Below are 17,723 nucleotides of genomic sequence, written 5' to 3'. Positions count from 1 at the left end.
GTTTTGTTATAGTACAAAATTCTCAAAAATAATTATATCTAATTTTTTTATTATAGTAAAAAAATTTCATATAAAATCACGTATTAATTTATTCTGTTTCTGGGGTTGCTTGTAATGGAAGGAAGTTGAAAAGAAACGTTTTTTGTGGAGTTCAGGCGATGGTCCAAGTGGGTTTGGAGGATTCAGAAAGTGTCAGGAAATTGAGAGTTTTGGAAGGGAATTTGGAGCTTGATGTGGCGTTAGAGAGAGAGTTAAGAGAGAAATCTCAAAAATAATTATATCTAATTTTTTTATTATAGTAAAAAAATTTCATATAAAATCACGTATTAATTTAAATTAACGGGTAAAAGAAGATGTCAAAAAAAAAAAAAAAGGACAAAATAAAAAAACGTTTTGCTTGTAAAGCGTTTGCCTTTGCTAGGCTGTCCATACTCCATAGGTCCCCACATAAGAGCAACAGCTCAACAGCTACTCACAACACACTGACACAGCTGTTTTCTGCAGTCCGTACATGAGAAATCTCACGTGCCAAAAAGTGTCCTAATCTTCTGTAGCCTTCTCCTTAGCGCCCATCTCTCAACTCAAAATATTTTTCTTTTGTTAATCTTTGACACATTTTATAAATTTGTGTGCTATGATTTAAATAATAGTTTATAATTTATTATAATGTTTATTTTATAAAAAATAAATGTAAATTAAAAATAATTTTAAATTATAATTCTGAATATGTGAATTAAAAGGATGTTTATTTTTTATATTCGTTTCTGATTCTGAATTATGATTCATGATTTTTTATCGTATTTTTTCTCACAAAAAATATATGTAAAATAAAAATAATTATAAATTATAATTTTGAATACGTGTTTTTTCTCACAAAAAAATGTACATAAAATAAAAATAATTATAAATTATAATTCTGAATACATAAACCAAACGTTCTCTAAATCTCCACTAACATAAACTCATAATCCATGGCTTTTAGAGCAATTTGGTAGGACTTTCAACTTTGGAGACAACCAACACCAACAACAAAAATGACCAAAAGCCACCAGGAAGAGGTAGTTGACCGTTGATTTTGGACTGCTACTTCATATACGACCCCAGTACTGTTTCAACTAGTCCCCATTTTTCAAAATTTTTTAATGCCCAAGACCCAACAGACAGCCGTAGTAGCTAAGCCTGTTTTGGCCCTTTTCTCTCGTCCTTCTTCTTGACTTGTGGAATATGCCTTTTCCTCTCCTTGTAAACTCCTAAAAAAATCCGACCTTTGACGGGATTTCCCATCCAAATTAACCCCATTTGTTTCCCTTTTCAATCTTTGGAGTTTTGATCTGAGAAAGTTCAACTTCCATGGCGGTCACCACCAACTCGGTTCACATGTGCAGCCACATAATGGTGGCTAAGACGACTCCCAAGACCCCAAGTTTCAATTTCTACGAGAATTCTGTTTCTGGGGTTGCTTGTAATGGAAGGAAGTTGAAAAGAAACGTTTTTTGTGGAGTTCAGGCGATGGTCCAAGTGGGTTTGGAGGATTCAGAAAGTGTCAGGAAATTGAGAGTTTTGGAAGGGAATTTGGAGCTTGATGTGGCGTTAGAGAGAGAGTTAAGAGAGAAAGGGTTTTTGGGGTTGAGGAAGACTAAACTTGTGTGCACTGTTGGACCAACTTGTTCTTCTTTGGAGGACTTGGAGAGATTGGCATTGGGAGGTATGAATGTTGCGAGGCTCAACATGTGTCACAACACCAGAGAGTGGCACTGTGATGTGATTAGGAACATCAAGAGGTTGAATGAAGAAAAGGGGTTCTGTGTTTCTGTCATGATTGACACTGAAGGGAGTCAAATTCATGTGGTTGATCATGGATCTCCTTCCTCTGTTAAAGTTGAGGTACGTTTATAGATCAGCCCCTGTGATTTTTTTTTATTTTAATTTTTTGTTTGGAAGATTAGAACTAGAACTAGTTTGGATAAAGTTTTTATTTTTGTGTTTGATTACATTAATAAAAGTGCCAATGGATGAATAAAGCATTGATTTTTAAGTTTTCTATGCTTGCTTATTCAATGATAAAAACTCCTACTTTTTGATGGGTTTGTTCTCTTCTTGACTGATGATGATCAGGAAGGTTCGGTCTGGTTATTTACTGCTAGGAAATTCGATGGTTCTCGTCCGTTAACAGTTCAAGCAAACGATGAAGGTTTCTCTGAAGGTAGTTGCGCACTCACAAAAATCAAGACCCCCCAAAAAAGGAAGAAAATTTCTTGGTATTATGGCGTGTGTCGTGTCATTGCCATTTTTTTTAAAAGAATGTTTATGTTGAAATTAATGGCAGGTATCAAAGTGGGAGATGAGCTAGTGATTGATGGTGGAATGGCCTGCTTTGAAGTCATTGAAAAGATAGGGAGTGATTTACATTGCAGGTGCTCAGACTCTGGTTTGTTCCTACCTGGAGCCAAATTTAGCTTTTGGAGAGATGGTAGGCTTGTGCAGAGGAATCACGAGCTCCCAACTCTGTCAGAAAAGGTTTGTTTCCTTTTCTTGAGTTTTTATATTTTCTTAGCTCTATAGAAACGCACAATGTACTTTCATTTGCACCATTTTTGGATCCAAATGGCTATGTCAACTTGGTTCTTTTGATATGCATTTGCTGGATAAGAATATGTAGAATTCTTAAGATAAAAGGCTCATGTGTGTGTGTGTGTGTGCATGTTTATACATAGATTTTGTACCATTTTGTGTTCATAGGTTGTTTTCTGAATTAAAGGATTGGGCCGATATCGAGTTTGGCATTTCTGAAGGAATCGATTTTGTTGCCATGTCTTTTGTAAATGACGCTGACTCCATCAGGAATTTAAAGAACTACATATCCACCAAATCATCCAGGTAAGATTGTTGTATATAAATTTTGCACATATTTTCTTCTGTTGGATATCCCCTATTTGCTTTGGTGTGAGAATGTTATTTTGTTTACAGACCCATAAGAGTGTTGGCGAAAATTGAGAGCTTGGAATCCCTTCAGAAACTGGAAGAAATTGTCGAGGCTTCTGATGGGATCATGGTAGCTCGGGGTGACCTTGGAGTTGAGATCCCCCTTGAAAAGATTCCCACAGTCCAAGGGGAAATAGTCTATGTCTGCAGGCAACTAAACAAGCCAGTAATTGTAGCTTCTCAGCTTCTCGAGTCAATGGTGGAATACCCGACACCAACACGTGCTGAGGTATCAACCATGGCCTACATCACTAGAGCTTGACATAATTTCCATTGTCTAGATAGACAAAAAGCATTTCAGTAAGTAAATAATTATCTGTTTTGGTTGGACAAGGTTGCAGATGTTTCCGAAGCTGTAAGACAGTATGCCGATGCCTTAATGTTGTCTGCCGAATCTGCCATTGGACTGTACGGCCACAAGGCCCTTGCTGTCTTGCAGATGGCCAGCAGCCGAATGGAATCATGGAGTCGCGAGGAAAACCAGCAGAGTTTTCTCGAGCAGCGCCAGCTCGGAGTCTCGTTGCCTGATCGCATTGCTGAGCAGATATGCAATTCTGCTGTGGAAATTGGTAGTTGAAACAACATTTAAACAATTTGGATTACCTTCTTAAACATATTTGTCTATTAATGTCATTTAGTTTAAAAAAATTACTTCTTTTGCATCGAGCAACAATTAATAACTGATTGCTCCTTTTGCAGCCAACAACCTTGCTGTGGATGCGATCTTTGTGTTCACAAATCATGGACATATGGCATCGTTATTGTCAAGAAACCGCCCGAACCCGCCCATATTCGCCTTCACGGACGACGAGAGCACCCGTATGGCTTTGAACCTGCAGTGGGGAGTTACTCCCTTGCTTGTTGATTTATTAGATGATGTGGAAGCTAATATCAAAGTTACCATCAGTCTTGTAAAATCAAAAGGGTTGGTGAAAGAGGGAGATTCTGTATTGGTGGTCTCAGATGTCACTACAACAATCTCAACTCCATTGGCATTCCAATCAATCCAGGTAAAGACCATTGATTAGCATCATTTCATTTCTCTCTTTGTGCCACTTCAATCAACTATGACAGCAACAAAGAAAAAGACAAAAGCTAGTGGGACCCTATGAGGGCTATTTTTTCCTTCTCATGTTAATGTGTGAGAATTATTCCATGCAGTTGCTCATTATCAAATATCAAGAAAGAAAAAGAGAGATTAGTTTCACATGAGATTTGTTAATTAATTTGTTTCTTAAAGACAAGGAGTGGTTGTGTCATACATTTTCTGCACGTGCAAGGCACGTGGAAGCCGTATAACAGAAAAAGCCCAGCACATCAATGGTGTTGAGTCCGAATATGATCCTTATATGATTTTGACAGCCTCGTGGCGTATACGCAAGACCTAAAAACATGTATACTTTTCTCCCAATCCCATGTCATATTACACAAAAATGGATAAATAACATGTTACTTGAAATGGATTTCTAAAAGCTGTGGCGTGCCTATTCAAACTCCAAATCTTAACTTCCAAAATTTGATAAGCAAATTGTAATTTGTCATGGCTAATTATTAATAATGAATTTAACACGCACATAGGTGTGTTTTTTTTACGCATGCATGCAAAATCCAAGCTTAAATGGCTACCTGGTATGCGTTCTAAAAATTTCTTCTCATCTTTGGACTCCGGTGTACATTTTTGGCGAAGCAATAAAAACCCTTTTGGCATTTTCGTAAATATACACAAATTTGTGAGCCACATCAAATTATAATATATAATTGCAAAAGAAGTCATGTGAGCAGAAATGTCCAAGAGGACTGATATCAGTCAACATCCGCTACTTCCCTTGTAGTTTATGCGCATGAGGGGCACGACTGACTCGCCATTTTCACAAAATCTTTCTCTACTCATACTTCCCACATGTATGTAGATATACACCAAAACAAACATTATAGGATTTTCTCCGGTACGTCAAGTTTTTTGTTCGCTAAATTTATATAAAGTCACGTAAAATTTTAAAAATACATAAATTTAACAATTAGAAAAACTTAATCTATCAGTATATCAGACGGTATTAGATAATTTCCTAACATTATATATCTTCTCTCCCACTTGTACCTTTAAATAATAATAATAATATATCCATCTTTCAAAGCTTCATCTTCATAATTTACAAGTGGAATTAAAAAAGTTTAATCATGTTAAATAATTACATGACTATCTCTCATTAAATTAAATATATACGAATTTATTTTGAATTTTTGTTGCTAAAAAAAATCCAAAATAGGAGTATCCATTTATCTATCCATATAATTCCTCTCAACGCCTTTTTTTTTTTTTTTTTTCCCTCCCCTAAAATTTTCAGTTAATTTTCTTTTTGTGGGGGTGAGAGTGAGACTCAAGGGAGAGTAGTATACACGTAACTTCTAGCCACAAAACTAATCAACGCCTCGAAACACGCCACGTCACAATTAATTATGCGCATTTTAGTCACTGAACCCTCTTCTACACTAAAATGCGCCCCTCGTCCTCCTCACCGCTTGCTTGTGCTCCTCTCATTGCCCTCCTCTCGAACAAGCTTTCGCTCTCAAAAAAGGAAAATAAAAACGAAAACAAAAAGAAGAAAAAACAGCGTTCTTTTCTTAGTTTTTTAATCATTGTTTTTGGCATTGAAATGAGAGAAATTGCATTTTTTTAATTGATGCGGAAAACCAAATGGCGTCAGTACAATTCTTGAAATACAATCCATCTCCAGTTTCTGTTTCCCGACCAAATTTTCCCGGGAATCCAAGGTGGTTTTTCTCGGAATCCTCTTTGAGAAAAAGAGTTGTCAGGTTCGGAAGCTCTGGCGGTTCACGAAACTACACGAACAAGAGATTGAGGCTTTTCTGTGCCGCTCAAGACCCCGAAAAAGAAAGCAATGGTAAGCATTAAGAGTTTTTTCTCTTTTTTTTTTTTTTGAGATTTTTTCTTTTGTTTTATGTAATTCGTTGGCGTTTTTTGTTTATGTTATTTTCTGGTTTGATTAAAGATTCATGCTTTGTTAGTTACTGGCATAGAGGAAGCGACTTTTGTTTGGTTACTGAGAGACCTGGATGGAAATTTGTGTGGAAAAGTAGAGAGTGCTTGCTTGATTTGTTTGCATTAAAGAAGATTTCATTTTGAAAATGGTCTTGCATGTGTGTTTTTGACAGATTATGTTCGTGTAAACTGTGAAGTATGAAAAATAAAATACTGTACAATTCATAGCCAATTCACAAGGGATCTAAAATTCATAAGTACCTGACAATAGTGATTAAGCCATAGAGCTTAGTTTGCAAGTTATTAACACTCTTTACGCATTTTTTGAGGTATTATTTTGCAAAAGCTTCTTCTTGTGCAGATAAAAAAAAAAAAAGAGCTCATTGACAGGACACAGTTCTTACTGTTCAGAATCATGTCAGATTAGTAAAAGTATGAAAAGTTAACGAAACTTGATGAAGATCTAATAGCTCTTTAACTCTATTCTAGTATTATTATTATTTTTTTTTATTACCTTACTACAGAATTCTCCAAATTTTAGACTATTTGATTTAGTGGGTTATTTGCTTTTCTTGATAAAATGTTGATGGAGGCCTTGCAAATGTGAATTCAGGTGAAGAACCTCCAGAATCATTGTTCATGAAGGAACTGAGGAGGAGGGGTATGACACCCACTTCGTTGCGTGAGGACACCAATACGAGTGATTATGGACTTAACGATGAGACGACAAGGAAAGAAGGAAGAGCTTTTTCGCAGAGAAATGCAGTCTCAACTGAAGTTGAGAAAAGCCTCTCTGATCAAAGGGAGCGCTCCATGAAGTTGAACAGCGAAGGCCTTGAGGTTCAACCCATTTCCATTTATTTGTAGCTTTTGATCTCATGGAAAGTCATGACTTTAGGTCATTAGTTGTTGATGATCTTCATGATATATTATGTGGTCTTGACATATTATCATTCTTCTGCACTCAATTTACTAGTCTGCTACCAAAGTTCTTGCACTGAAATTGATCACAATTTGTTGCGGTATTTTATTCTATAAAGAAACAACTGCTGTGCTTGTTCACTCGTAAAAGAGTTGAAGGAAATAGGATGTAAAACTTTCATCTGTTTCAGGGGTTAATCCCTCGGGCCAGACTGTTGCTAACAATTGGAGGAACATTTTTCTTGGGGTTCTGGCCGTTGATCCTCATAACAGTTGCATTCTTCTCTGCCCTTTATTTTGTAAGCTTTCTTTCTCTCTTAGTTCTTTAACGGCCTAGACATCTTTTCAATTTGCTGCGTTATTCTTTCTTTGTCTGACTCACACACATGTTATCTTGGATGTTATGTAGTTATTTGGTAAATGCAATACAGTGCACACGGTAGATATAAACAGGGCATAGCAAAAGTCTTGACATTATTATGAGGTGTGTTTCTTGGGAATTTTAGGATTCATGACAATTAGTCATCCTTAGTTCGAGATAGGGCACCATGACAGCAATTGAGCAGATAAGAAGAAATAGAGACTTGATAGCTGCTGTACATATTTGGAAATAACAGCATCTGAAGAGAAATTATAAGAGTCTATTTCTATTATTTCTAATCATAGTAAGGGAGCGATGTTATTAAGCTCCAGTAGTGTTGGGCAGCACAATAAATAGAATTTGGGCCTATGTGCGGATCTTCCCTCACACGTCTCACTCTTATAAGGTGCGGTGCCCATCACCATTGGAGCCGGTCGACTTTTTCTCATGATATGGAGATTCTCTACACTTGATGTGAGTTTGTTGTAGCTTCAAAACTTGGGAACTACTTTTTTTGATTCTTCTCTCTTCTTGGGCAGTACTTTGGACCAGCTTTTGTGCATGATGCAAGCAAAATGCCAATCTCGCCACCCCCGTACATCGATCCGTATGCGCTTCTGGAAGAGGAAAGGATTTCACAAATAGCACCACGTATAAATTGAAGACAGTTGTTCAGGGTTAAGCATATTTTAGATTTGTGTACTTGTAAGTACAATGGCCAAAGAAATGCACATATGGTCAGCAAAAGAAAAATGGAAAAATCCAACTACAGATTTTATTGACTACTTTTCTCGACTCTTGTTTATTCTTTTTCTGTACAAATCTAAACTGATGTTATATCAAGCATCAGTGCTGTGTACGTGTATATTGTTTTTTTAACCATTCTCTAGACGCACTTGCAATGTCGTTTTTGCTAACAAGCATGGAGAGTGTTGAATCTTATTCTAATGAATGGTTCACAAAATTAAGAAAACATATGGCGCCCGCAAGTAACTAGAGACAGAGAGGAGTACAAGGTTTTTGACGCTGAAGTATTAAAATGGCGTGTCGTAAAGTTTGAAGGTTTAATTTTCAAAGCGACGTGTCGTTAAGTTTGCTTTCGCTTAGTGTGTCGGAAAGTTTGATGGTTTGATTTTTTTCGAAGTTTTGTGCTTGGTCCCATTCATAATTCTCTAGCTTAAAAATTTTCTAGTTTTTAATAGACGAGATGGATTTTTATTCTATATTGTTCTGTTTAGGCAAAGAATGACGAGTGAATGACATCATTTTGCCATTTATATCGTCATTTTACTGCAAATTTTACTATCTTATTGTCCAAAAAAAAAAAGTGCTTCAACCTAAATGTGATAATGAAAAAAAGTAAGATTTGAATCTTTTAATTTGAAGTTGTGACTTTGGAGATGGATCTTTAGAAACTTCTTTTGTATTTTATAGAAACATTAGATTCTATATTTTTATTTAAAAATGTACTTAATCCATACTTTTTACAGATTTTTTGAAAACCTTATTTAGGGGGTTTTTAACACAATTTATCGGGAAGGTTCTAACACTATTTGTAAGACATAAATGATAGTGTTAGTGCATTTTTTGTGTTGGCTTATTTTTAGCAAATTGGTTGTAAGATTGGTTGGCATTGTAAATTGGTAGTCATCTTAAGGAAAGTTTGGTTGTCATGTTTATTGGCTGTAAATCAAAGATCTTGATTGCTGAAAATCAATAGTGAACTTTCTAGAGCATTATGGCTGGGTCTTCTAAGGAAAGAATCGTGAGAAATATTGGGAATGATTGTCTTCTTACTGTCATTGGGGCTGGTGACCTGATTTGTGGTGTTAATGGAGGAGATATTACCATGATTGGATGTGCTTATCGTGGATGATTGAGGGGTGTGATTCTGTGATGATATATACAGTGGCATGAGGGTTTTGATGTGGTGAAGAACGTGAGATGAAAAATATGTGCTGTATACAGAAAACTAGCAATTGTTCATGTGAAAATGAGATTGTAATGTTAAGTGTCGCTTGATGTGTCGTGACGAATTGTTAGAACACTTTCGAGTTGGTTCTTCGGGAGAAGATTTCTTTGGTTTCGGGAGGAAACCGTCAAGTCGAGTGGTGCTCGTTGATCAAGCTTTCTAAGGAGATTCTAGGCAACGGCGACATCGTCAAAGGAGGGAGTCGTTGAGTGTGTAAGACCGTTCGGTCCTTTGTAATCTTTTGAACTTAGTGGATTGATCATTGTCTGGGTGTGGCCCCGCAGAGTAGGTGTGCGCACCGAACTGCGATACTATTTTCTAGTGTCCTTTACGTTTCTGCATTAGTTTCTTGCTCTATTGTTTTGCTGGTTTAATTTTAGATTATCTGTCACAAAAAGTGTTACTAAAAAGTGTTATAACACTCTCTGTGACACCGACCGAAAAACGGACCTAACAGATAGTGTAACATTTCTATAAACATAGAGTAACTATGACTATTTTTAAAACTGAAAAAAAGCGCTTGAATCTTTTTCAATTAAAACACTATAAAACATCAATTATAAAGTTTGTACACAGTAAAACGAAAATTATACTTTTTGATGAATTACAGTACAAGAGCAGTTGATTCTCGAATGAGAGCCTCAATGTAAAATCAACATCTGTTATTTGCCAAATCAACATCTGTTATTTGCCAACTTGAGTTCCAAAATCAAGATGAATCCCGCATTGTTGGTATAAAAGAGCTGACATATCTTTCTATTATACATGCACATTTTAATTTTATATTATAAAGGAATATAAATGTTTAGGAAACAAATATTTGGATTAGAAAATCTTGTTATAAAATATTTCAACTGCTTCAAATTTATGAACAAACTACATTCCAGTAATAATATTCTCATATGAAAGCAAAGACAGCCAATCATGACGTACAGCTAATAAACAAGGCGAATATTGAACAATGACCAACGACATGAACACTTCAGTGAACCTTCTCTAAGATAAAAATCAAATCAAATCAAGACTTAGGCCACGGACTTGAAAGGCCTGTATGTCTTGAGCGCTGTAATGATGCCTTGAATGGATCCACCGGCGGCGAGAAGAGAAACGATCAAGCAAGATCCGCTCAATAGATTGAGCCCCACCCATCTGCGAGAGTACTTCGGAATCTTGTTCTGTGCAATGTGCATTTCTAGCGGAAAATACACAGTCAATGGCCAAAAGACAAAGGCCCCAAGTAGACCCAAAATGTCATTGAAGAAAGGCAATATGATTGCCAATGTACATGTTAATATCACATACAAAGTTCTCCACACGGCTCTGAAGCCATTGAAGTTGCAAGTGCCCAAACATGGAATTCCAATGCTATATTCTTTCACTACAAAGTCGCTTTCTGGCCACTTCTCTTTACTCCAGTCCTCCATTTTCCTATAGACTGGTTGAGCAAAGACCTGCGGATCATCCAAACAAGCGCTCGGTTAAGGAGAAAAGACAGAATTTCTGTGATGTACTATCTTGTTTGAGAGTGAATCTACCTGGTAAGCTCCAAGCAAATGAACAACAATGCACGCATTAGCAAAGTCGACAATCCAGGCCGGTTCAAAGTAACCGAACCCTGCTAGAAAATTGCCTGGCGCATCATTCCCGAACGCGATGTAACCTAGTATTCCACACAACATGTAAAATGCAGTTGTCACAAAGACCCCAACTGCAGTGGCCTTCTTCATTACTACGTTCTCCGGTGGGCTTGATTTTAGAGTGTCCTGCAAAATATAAGAATAAGAACAAAAGGGTTATAAACACAATTATAGAATCTTGCATCAAAAACCAGATATTAAATGGAAAAAAAAAAAAGATTACTAGAAGTAGGCCATAAAGAATAATGCTTGCCTGAATGTCAATAAGAACTTGAGAGTAAGCATAGGCAAAGGCAATATTGCCAAGAGCTTGGAAGCTGCGCCAAATCTTCTGTTGGCTTGTCACATCCACTCCAACTTCCACTCCAGTCAGGCTTGTTTTGGGATTGGCCTCTCCTTCATTATCAAACACAACAAAACTCAAGCACATTTAGAAATTGTAATTCTTTTTCACATCTTTAAATTATGATCAACTTCAAAAGCTTGAGGTTTTCTACACCAATGTTATTTGTCACAACTAACCTGTTGCTATCTTGGTGATGGCGAGACACACGCCGATGATGGAATAAGTAAACGACATGGCGGCGGCAAGTATTGAGAGCCCTGATAGCTTGTGGAAGTTAGGAATTTGACTCAACAAGATCTGTAGAATCCCGAAGATGACTATGCTGAGCTCGGTTGATGCCGAACATTTTGCCGCTTTCCCATGTTTGTGGTGGCAATTTGATTGTATTATAGCCCTGGTTTAAGAGTAGTTACGTTATAATCGACTACCAAACGCCAAAAGGGTCATTTGAATATTTTCAATAATAATTGGTTCCACAAAAGGAGGGGAAAAAAAAAAACCCAATTAGTACTCATCATGTCTGAATAATAATGGCAAACATAAATATTTATACCCAACACTTAAAGCCGTTGTGATTGTATATCCAATAGATGTTCCTACAAGATTCCCATATTGAAATACCCCACACAACTTGTACTTGAATCCTCCTGAAGAGATGAAAAGGCAACATTACAATTTTGTGATATTAAAAAAAAAGGGATAGAAAACAAAGATAGACCATTTGGAATTTGTGAAAAAACCAAACGCTCTTATAAACAACAGAATCAAAAACAGCAAAGAAGGGGAAAAATAAATGAGAAAATGGGTTTGTGATATTGTGACTAAATAAAATTAAATTACCCAAGTAGCTCTCCACGGCTTGCATGTAAGTGTAGTTTCTTTTCCCACTATTTGGTTCAGGAAATCTATAAAAATTGGTGAGTAGAGAAGAAGTGTACAAAGTTATCATAGAGAATAATATGAGAGCCGTGACACCAGCAATCCATCCCAACTGAGCAATTGCCCACGCCAGAGAAAGCACTCCGGACCCAATAACAGCCGTTATAATATGTGCACTTGCAGTCACCAAAGTTCCTTTCAGAAAAAAAAAACAAAAAAAAACCATGAAAAAAAAACAAAAAAAAACAAAAAAACAAAATGGAAATGAGAGAAAACACATACCGGTTCTTTTTTCACGACCATCATCGTCGAACATAGTCTTGTCATTGGTTTCGACGGTCTCGACGGCGAAGTTCGCAGGCCTCTGAAACTCCATCATTGTTTCACTACTGATATGATGTGTTTGATCTCTATATTCTTTGACTGAAGAGAGAGAGAGTTGAGTATAATTTGCACTAATGTATGAATAAATGAGTACTTATAGACGGAGTTGGTTCAGATTTCACAACTTGGCTTGCGCAATCCACGAGTTTTGCGGAAGTTAATATAGGATCTTAGGATGTTAGTTTACATTGTCCACTTCTAAGAAATCATGTGTAATTTAGTTATATGATGCAAGAGTAACAGATTTTTGGAACGTAAAAAAGGAAGAGTTTTTAGGCACTTTTTTTTATTTACCTATTCAAAAGGAGACATGGAAGGCAATAATATCAGAAGAAATTGCATTGCGTGTTTAATGAGATTATAAGGACTTTGACGGACTTAAATACTAAAAGGGTAAATAAAATTTTTCCTGACTACGTTGCAAAGTTTTCGTTTTCCGGAGAAATTATATCATCACCTTTTACACGTGACGTTTTGCTTAGGAGAAAAAAAGGGGAGAGTTTTTTTTTTTTTTTTTTTTTTTTGCAAAAGGTATTTTAGAAGAAATTGATTTATTGTTTTGTTATTTTTATCTTATTGGCAAAATGGCATACATCTGGATTTGTCAAGGAATCTGAAAATAAGAAATCAAACGTCATTGGGATCGTTCATTAGTATTTATTGTCAAATGGTGTTTTCTAGGACTGATCGAATTCCTAAAAGGTGATTTAGTTTTTCTTACGTTTGTCATCTTATTTTTTTTTTAAAAAAATGTGTAATCTTGACAAATACTCTTTGAAGTGTATGAATCAGAATTTTTATTTCTTAATTCATAACATTTTTAGCCAAATAATTACACTAATAAGTAAATTCTCCGGTTTTTCAAAAAAAGAAACTTCATTTTCTTTTCCAACGAATTTAAGTCGGTCCAATGTCGTTGGTTTAATAATTAATGGTCTATTCCATTTCCTCCCCTCACGGAAGTGCATATACTGCATGTCCACCAATATTGTTTCTCTTTTGTAGATAATCTGTTAAAATGACGCGAAAATTTAAATAAAAAATTGTTTTATTATTTTGTTGATTATTAAAGGATACATAAATATAAATATAATACAAGAGACTTTGATCAAGACAATTTTTCAAACTTAAATAATGATGCGATGAGAACAAAAAAGTACAACATTACATTTGAATACGATACAGTGGACATCAATAAACAATGTATTTTGTATTTATGTAATCCTATTTTGGAAAAAGAAAATCCATAATGGATAAATTTGATATACATATATCAATAGGTATAAACACACAAACGAAGAGGGCATACTTTTTTTTTTTTGTTTTTTGTTTTTTTTTGTTTTGGGTGCCCAAGAGGGCATAAATTAAAATACAAATAGCTTTTTTGCTTTTTTGGTAACACTTGATTCATTGTTGTTGTTTCAAAACTTTACGTATTTGTTTAGGCAAAGAAAAGAAAAAAGGGAAATATATTATTTTTAGCCGATTTAATTTCGTACCCAGAACATAGTGGGTTAAACGTCATTAGGAGTGATTCATATTCGAGAGAGAGAAAAAAAAAAGTAGTACTTTAAAAGCTGTCAAGTGAAAAATAACAAAAAGCTTGGACAAACAGGAAAAAAAATTAACGAAGAAAGAATGCCATCTTCGTATACAAAACTTCAAATAAAATAAGGTTTGCTGGCCTCTTCATATCTGTTTCCACTTGTGCTACTCAACAAAATTAATGAATCATCAGCTGACACTATAAAAATATATATATATATATATATATATATGTATGTATATATATATATATTTGGGAAATGTCCAACATCAAATAATGTGATGAGAGCAATTCAAATCTGACTAATGTGATTGAAAATATACTGAATGAACCACATATGGTTAAAAGGAAGAAGATTTGCGCGAAGAACACATCTGTGAAGAGTGCGTTTAGCAGAACATGTTAAAATCTTATAGTGAGAATGGCGCTTGCTTAATTATAGGGGTAGAAAAAAATAGACTCTAATTACTTTTTCTTTCCTTTTTTTTTTTTTTTTGAAGGAAGACACTAATTACTAATAAACAGGAGTTTAATTTAATGCATATTGAAAGCATGTTAAAATATTTGCTGAAGAATGTGTAGTAAAAGTATAGTATTAAAATGCGTTTTACTAATTTTGCTGTTTATTTAGTTATAGGGTGACAATTGACTAAAACTGCAAGTATCATATTGTCACGGGGGCCTAATTATGGTGTGTAATTTTTTTTTAAGGGAATTATGGTGTAAAATATTGCATGCAGACTAGAGGAACTCTCCCTCTTCGACGAAAATGCTAAAGGAATACCCGGAAAAGACATTTACAAAGCTTCACGTCAGAGTCTACAATGGAACCATCCAATCGATCAAGATGCACCGATGAGGGTCGTATACATATGGTCGTACATTTCTCAACAAATATTCAGACATGTTATTTTATCATCTATTGGAATTTTGATAGATATAGAGGCAAAAAATTTTGCCAACTCATAAAGAAGGTTTGGTTCCCTCTTTAGCGTATGTAGTAAGAACAAAACAATTGCCAAAGGGCATTGAACTAACTGGAGATAAGTCATAAAGACAAAAGGAATTATGAGGTGGCAAAATCATGTCAACAATACACTCTGGTTCTGATATGTGATGATACAAAAAGGTTGATTTAGCAACCACACAACATGATTTACTTTCCTGCTTTTGAACTAAGTACTCTACAATTATAACATGATAAAAAATGTAACTTGTTACAGATCTTCAGGAAGGTAAGCCACGGTCGAATTCACGATTCAATGAAAGCTCAAGAACAATGTTTTCAAGACCAAGAAACATCCCGAAGCCATCTTTTCTCAAATACTCCGATTCATAAGGCCTCCTCCTTGTGGGGAGTTTATTACTTTTCGGTTAATCTACAAGATGGAGCCTCTCCCAGAAGCAGCCATGGCAATTGTTAAGTTGCAGGCTGCGCACCATTCCATACATTGTTCTCATCTTCAAATTCGTTTACCTTCATGCTGCGGTTTTCTTGTAAATAGATGACCCCAGTCCAGACTCCACGGATGAGTAAGATGCTCACAAACACTATGCTACCAAGGGTGCAAACCACCTACAATATATACAAACATGTAGAAAGTTGCATTTAGACTAGATCCTACTTGCATTTTCAAAGCTCCACTAAATCCAAGTCGTTTTTTCTTGGATTTAAAGTTAGAATCATATGCATCAATAATAAATTTCAAAACTAAGAATCATTCTCGTTGTAGAGTAAGAATGATTCAAGAAGCATCTTTATGCAGTCCTCTGAGAATTTGTGATTAATTAATGAAACTCAAGTATCAACCTTCCTATTTCTCAACTCAATCCTTCATCAAATTAGCTATTGTTTTACACTTTTGCCTATAGGGATAGGAATTATTATTTATAAAAAAGACACACACATTAAGCATGTTGAAGCTCATTACGCTTCAATCCGAGGATTCTGGGTTTCTGGGGCCAACTCCTGATGGCAATTTTAAGACTTAAGGCTTGGAGGAACCTTTATCTCAAGAATCATGTACAGTTAGAAGCCTTCTGAGTAGTTTTCCACACACTGATAGATACTGTAATTTCGTCACCACTAGCACCGTCTAATTGCTATCTTCTCATAGTTCTATACACATTTATTCTCAATCCATTTTTTGGTTTCATCATCAATATACAAACTAGCTTCTAACCCAGTTTTCCCAAATTGTACTATATATAAATCCAAATGGAGATCACATGAAAATGATTATTTTGAAAATCATATCGGTAACAAGGGAATTGATTCATTTACCTCAAGAAACGCCTTCAGAACCCACAAAAATGCCAGGATTAGCACTCCATTGACCGAAAACCCAATCTAATTCAAACACGAAAAACTAGTCAAGAAGCAAATAATTAACACAAAAGAAAATAAAATCTTTTTTCACTCATTTTCTTGTACCAATTTCGTAGGGATACCAATAGGAAGAACTGATCGCACAGCACGCCGAGCTCGCCTCGAGACTTTCTTGAAGACATTCTGAACAAACTTGATCAACAGATCAAGACTCCTATCTTCTTCTTCATCTTCACCATCGTCTTCCTCATCGTCATCTTCACCGTCATCGCGTCTACCGAACTCAATCGAACGGCTCCAATTGCGCGGATCATCCGCAAGATGACCATTCTCCTGAATCAAAATCAAAACTTCCACGAAATATATAGAGAGAATTCCACCAGAGAAGCTACCAACATAGGAAAGAGAAAAACCTGAGGAAAATTGATGACTCGTCTAGAGGCTTGAAGGCGATGATGAGTTTCGAAAGATGCGAATTTCAGCGTCGATTTTTGTGCAGAATAGAGATTGAGAGAAGGAAATTCGAATACTCGTCGAGGTAACAAGCGAGTGCGAGAGAGAGTCACGGCCGAAAACGACATGGCGGTGACTCACGGCGGCGAGAGAGAGAGATTTGGCGGCGGTTGTTGAAGGGAGTAAACGGCGGAATTGCCCAGAACTGAATGCTGAAGCTACTGTGCCATGCCGTCCAGCGCCGGATTTACGTTTTACTGTTTCCCGCGGGGACTACCTGGGCTAAGGGACACTTATTACGGTATTAGGCAAAAAATAGTAAAATTGGAAACTATGCCTGGCTGTGTTTATAATTGTTTTTTAGTTATTTTTGAAAGTGTTTTTGCGTATTTTTTGAGATATAAAAATATAAATAGTTTATAAATTACGTTTTTCTAATAAAAATTTTAAAATAAAAAAATAAATAAATAATGAGAATAATTTTTGTAAAAAAAAAAATAATAATTGAAAGTTATTTTTCTTTTTTAGTTCTTATTTTTTAGTATTTATTAACAATGTTATATTAAATAATTAATTATTAATTATTAATTATATATTACATTAATTAATAATTAATAAATATATATACTTAATAACTAATAAATAGATAGTAATTACTAGTAATAATAGGTTATTAAATAAATAATAAATAATTAATATGTCAATAAGATATTATGTAATTATAATCTATTAATTAGTAAATAGTTGGTAAATAAAAAATAAATAGTAATTACTTAATTAATAATTAATATTAAATTATAATTATCAATAAGTAATATACTAATCAATAATAATTGATAATTGATAATTAGTAATTAATCATTATAAAAAGAATAATTACCAATAATTGATCATGTGATATATCAAATAATA

General features: G+C 35.1%; 4 protein-coding genes across 4 annotated transcripts; 2 read left to right on the top strand and 2 right to left on the bottom strand.

The window, feature by feature from the left end:
* Positions 1–1,072: 1,072 nt before the first annotated feature.
* LOC21386896 (pyruvate kinase isozyme A, chloroplastic) lies at positions 1,073–4,358 on the top strand. Its single transcript, XM_010097443.2, has 7 exons — positions 1,073–1,884; positions 2,116–2,203; positions 2,327–2,517; positions 2,759–2,877; positions 2,968–3,211; positions 3,317–3,551; positions 3,682–4,358. The coding sequence occupies exons 1-7, from the start codon at positions 1,351–1,353 to the stop codon at positions 4,008–4,010; spliced, it is 1,740 nt and encodes a 579-aa protein (XP_010095745.1). The 5' UTR covers positions 1,073–1,350; the 3' UTR covers positions 4,011–4,358.
* Positions 4,359–5,533: 1,175 nt separating this feature from the next.
* Positions 5,534–8,182, top strand: LOC21386895. The gene is made up of 4 exons (XM_010097442.2): positions 5,534–5,885; positions 6,597–6,823; positions 7,096–7,203; positions 7,805–8,182. Exons 1-4 carry the CDS (start codon positions 5,678–5,680, stop codon positions 7,925–7,927), a joined length of 666 nt encoding a protein of 221 aa, XP_010095744.1. The 5' UTR covers positions 5,534–5,677; the 3' UTR covers positions 7,928–8,182.
* A 2,080-nt stretch (positions 8,183–10,262) lies between these two features.
* LOC21386894 (amino acid permease 8) lies at positions 10,263–12,475 on the bottom strand. Its single transcript, XM_024165172.1, has 7 exons — positions 12,382–12,475; positions 12,061–12,294; positions 11,774–11,867; positions 11,397–11,614; positions 11,128–11,270; positions 10,773–11,000; positions 10,263–10,688 (listed from the first exon to the last, which is right to left on the bottom strand). Exons 1-7 carry the CDS (start codon positions 12,473–12,475, stop codon positions 10,263–10,265), a joined length of 1,437 nt encoding a protein of 478 aa, XP_024020940.1.
* A 2,586-nt stretch (positions 12,476–15,061) lies between these two features.
* Positions 15,062–17,107, bottom strand: LOC21386893 (protein SHORT HYPOCOTYL IN WHITE LIGHT 1). The gene is made up of 4 exons (XM_010097440.2): positions 16,772–17,107; positions 16,464–16,691; positions 16,314–16,379; positions 15,062–15,605 (listed from the first exon to the last, which is right to left on the bottom strand). Exons 1-4 carry the CDS (start codon positions 16,937–16,939, stop codon positions 15,450–15,452), a joined length of 618 nt encoding a protein of 205 aa, XP_010095742.1. The 5' UTR covers positions 16,940–17,107; the 3' UTR covers positions 15,062–15,449.
* Positions 17,108–17,723: the final 616 nt, after the last annotated feature.

Source organism: Morus notabilis, unplaced genomic scaffold (genome assembly GCF_000414095.1).
Source record: "Morus notabilis unplaced genomic scaffold, ASM41409v2 Scaffold1916, whole genome shotgun sequence".
Lineage (NCBI taxonomy): Eukaryota > Viridiplantae > Streptophyta > Magnoliopsida > Rosales > Moraceae > Morus > Morus notabilis.
This window is presented reverse-complemented; position numbering and strand designations above follow the sequence as displayed.